General features: G+C 35.7%; 1 protein-coding gene across 1 annotated transcript in view; it reads left to right on the top strand.

The window, feature by feature from the left end:
• The window catches only part of INTS13 (integrator complex subunit 13), a 64329-nt gene that overhangs the window by 24365 nt on the left and 37062 nt on the right, over window positions 1-2902 (top strand). The window contains exon 4 of the mRNA XM_007949797.2: window positions 2018-2108. Coding sequence (XP_007947988.1) covers window positions 2018-2108 — 91 coding nt within the window. The remainder of the gene's footprint in view (window positions 1-2017; window positions 2109-2902) is intronic.

Here is a 2902-nt window from a genome sequence, read left to right as displayed (position 1 = left end):
TTCTCCCACTCTATCCAGGATCTCTTGCACTGATCCCCTTCTGTGTGGTTGACAGTGGTAACAGGGCACCATCCAGTTCTTATGGTCTCATGGTCATATAGGCTGAGGATTGCATGATCTATTAGTCCTTTGGCCTTATTGTTTCTATTGCATCTTTGGTTTTCTTCATTCTTCTTTGTTCTGGGTGAGGAGAGACCCACTGTTGCATCTAGATGCCCGCTTTCAAGCTTTCAAGATCCCAGGTGCTACTCACCAAAGTAGGATGTAGAACAGTGTTTTTTATAGTACGTTATGCCAGTTGAACTTGATGTCCCCTGCAACCATAGTCCTGAGCCCAGAGCTCTAACTGCTCACTTCCTTAGGGTAGCTGGCTGTGGCCAAGAAGTCACGACAACCTTGCTGCTTTTCTGCTTTACATTATGCCTGGACATTCTTACAGCACATACAAATATACTTGTAGAAACATCATCTGCCAACCCTGTATATGCTCATGGACACCCTACCCCTGCCTAGGCATACCTGATCATTCAGCATGTCCACCCACCTATCCACCCATAGATCAGTGCTTTCCATCACTGACAACACAGTACTGTATATGCAGAAGGGTTCATCTTTGTTGTTTCTACCTCCTATGTACTTCTCTATGTCTTCCTCTTCCTCAGTGCCACTGTGTTGATCACTCACATTTGGTACATTGCCTTTCCCTTCACCCAAATCAATACTTAAGTTTATAATGTTTTGATGCCTCACTTTCATACCTTGTGTAATAAATTAGTAAAATGAGCAAATTGTTGGTGGAATTTTTTAGTATGATCCAAATCAAAACCTAACAGCCAGTTGCAATGTGAATTTTTTTTAAAAAAAGAAATATACAAAAGACATGTTTAGGATGGTCACAACGTGGACTGTATATTAGACTGAACTATTATTGATTTTCTTAAGTGGCATAATGGTGTTAGGATTATGAGGAAGAAAATTTTCACTTGATAAAGCATAATGAAGTATTTCAGAGTGAAGTATCATGTCTTCTGCAACTTAAATGGTTTCATTAAATAAAAGGATGTTCATCCATTTATGTATATAGAGTAAGCAAATGTAGCTAGGAGTAAATCTGGGTGAAGGATGTAGGTGTTAGTTGAATAGTACTTTCCTTTCAACTTTTCTATAGGTTTGAAATTTTCAACGTAAAAAGTTGAAACTTTTTAACATAATTCTTTATTTTTAATATAAGGTACTCTGGTAGTACACTGGTTAAAACATTCATCTGCTTACCAAAAGGTCATCAATTTGAACCCACCAGCCACTCCAGGGGAGAAATATGAGACAGTCTGCTTCTGTAAAGATTTACAGTATTGAAAACGTTATGGAGCAGTTCTAGTCTGTCTTACAGGATTGCTATGAGTTGGAATTGACTTGATGGCAGTGGATTGTAATTCTCAAAAATAACCAATGAAAGATAATGATTAACATTGCTTGATTTTGTCCTTAAAAAACAATAGTAAAAGGGTAATGAATAATTGTATATCCATTTTCTTTGTGGCAATTTTCTATTGGAAATTATGATTAATTATTGGAATTTTCTCTTTATTTTATCCTTTAAGCACACAGAATATTATTATATTTTTCATTTGAGTTAGATTTGTATAAATTGTTCATTAAGTGCTCATACAAGTGCAGCAATTATATTGTTGTTGTTAGGTGCCATTGTGTCAATTCTCACTCATAGTGACCCTTTGTACAACAGAACGAAACACTGGCTGCCCCTGTGCCGGCCTCACAGTCGTTGCCGTGCTCAAGGCTATTGCTGTAGTCACTGTGTCAGTCCGTCTCTTGGAGAGTCGTCTTCTTTTTTGCTGACCCTCTGCTTTATCAAGCATGATGTGTAAATACTTAGCTTTGTGTTCACAGTAGTGATTATAGAGATACATTGTTCTAGTGTATTAAATTTTTAGTAGTTTCACCTGCCTGTTTTACATAGTGTGTGTTCTACATTTTAAGTGAAAAGTTTCTTTTTAAGTCTCATGCAGATTCAGAGGTGTGAATTGGTACTGATCCATACCTACCCAGTGGGTGAAGATAGCCTTGTATCTGATCGTCCTAAAAAAGAGGTAAGTGCAAAAGTAATAGAAGAAAGATAATTATGAGTTATCAATAGTATGTACCAAGAAGGGTTAGTATTAAAATGATCACATTGCCAATATTTTATGCCAAGAAAATATTTGGAACTTTTAAAGAAATCTGAATTGTAAAACTCTTGGGTTGATTCTTTGTTATAAATTGTAGCTTTTATACTTTTTTTCTTTCGATTGCTGTTGATATTTTTATTTTAATTGAATATGTTGCATAGCCATCTATAGTTTGTATTGTTCCTAACATTTCAGTTACTTTAATGAATAAATTTCAATTACTTTAATGACTACTTTCAGTCCATAAAAATCTTTATTTTTTCCTCTCACTAGAAAAAGCAGTAGATGCTAACAAAAATACACTCCAGTAAAAAATTTATTTTACTCATTCAAGGAGGGGGAAGTGTAAAACTAATTTTCAACCTTGGTTCTACTTTTTTAATTTGGTCAATTTCAAAGGAAAGAATGATTCTGCTGATTGTTATGTGGATTCACATCACATAAAATTCTACATCAGTAGTCTGTATTTAGAAGTATAGATAAACCAAAAAACCAAACTCACTGCTGTCGAGTCGGTCCTAACTCATAGCAACCCCTGCTTGGGTTTCCTAGGCAGTATCTCTATGGAAGTAGATTGCCCAATCTTCCTTCCAAGTTTGAACCGCCAGCCTTCTGGTTAGCAGTCAAATGCCTTAGGCACTATGCCACCAGAGTTCCCAGAAGTATAGATAAATATATTTATAGTTATAGTTAATGTGTATATTCTTATATTCTTT

This window comes from Orycteropus afer, unplaced genomic scaffold, assembly GCF_000298275.1.
Source record: "Orycteropus afer afer isolate SDZICR_OR568_19922 unplaced genomic scaffold, OryAfe1.0 scaffold00254, whole genome shotgun sequence".
Lineage (NCBI taxonomy): Eukaryota > Metazoa > Chordata > Mammalia > Tubulidentata > Orycteropodidae > Orycteropus > Orycteropus afer.
Note: the sequence above shows the minus strand (reverse complement) of the source record. Positions and strands in the feature narration are given on the sequence as shown.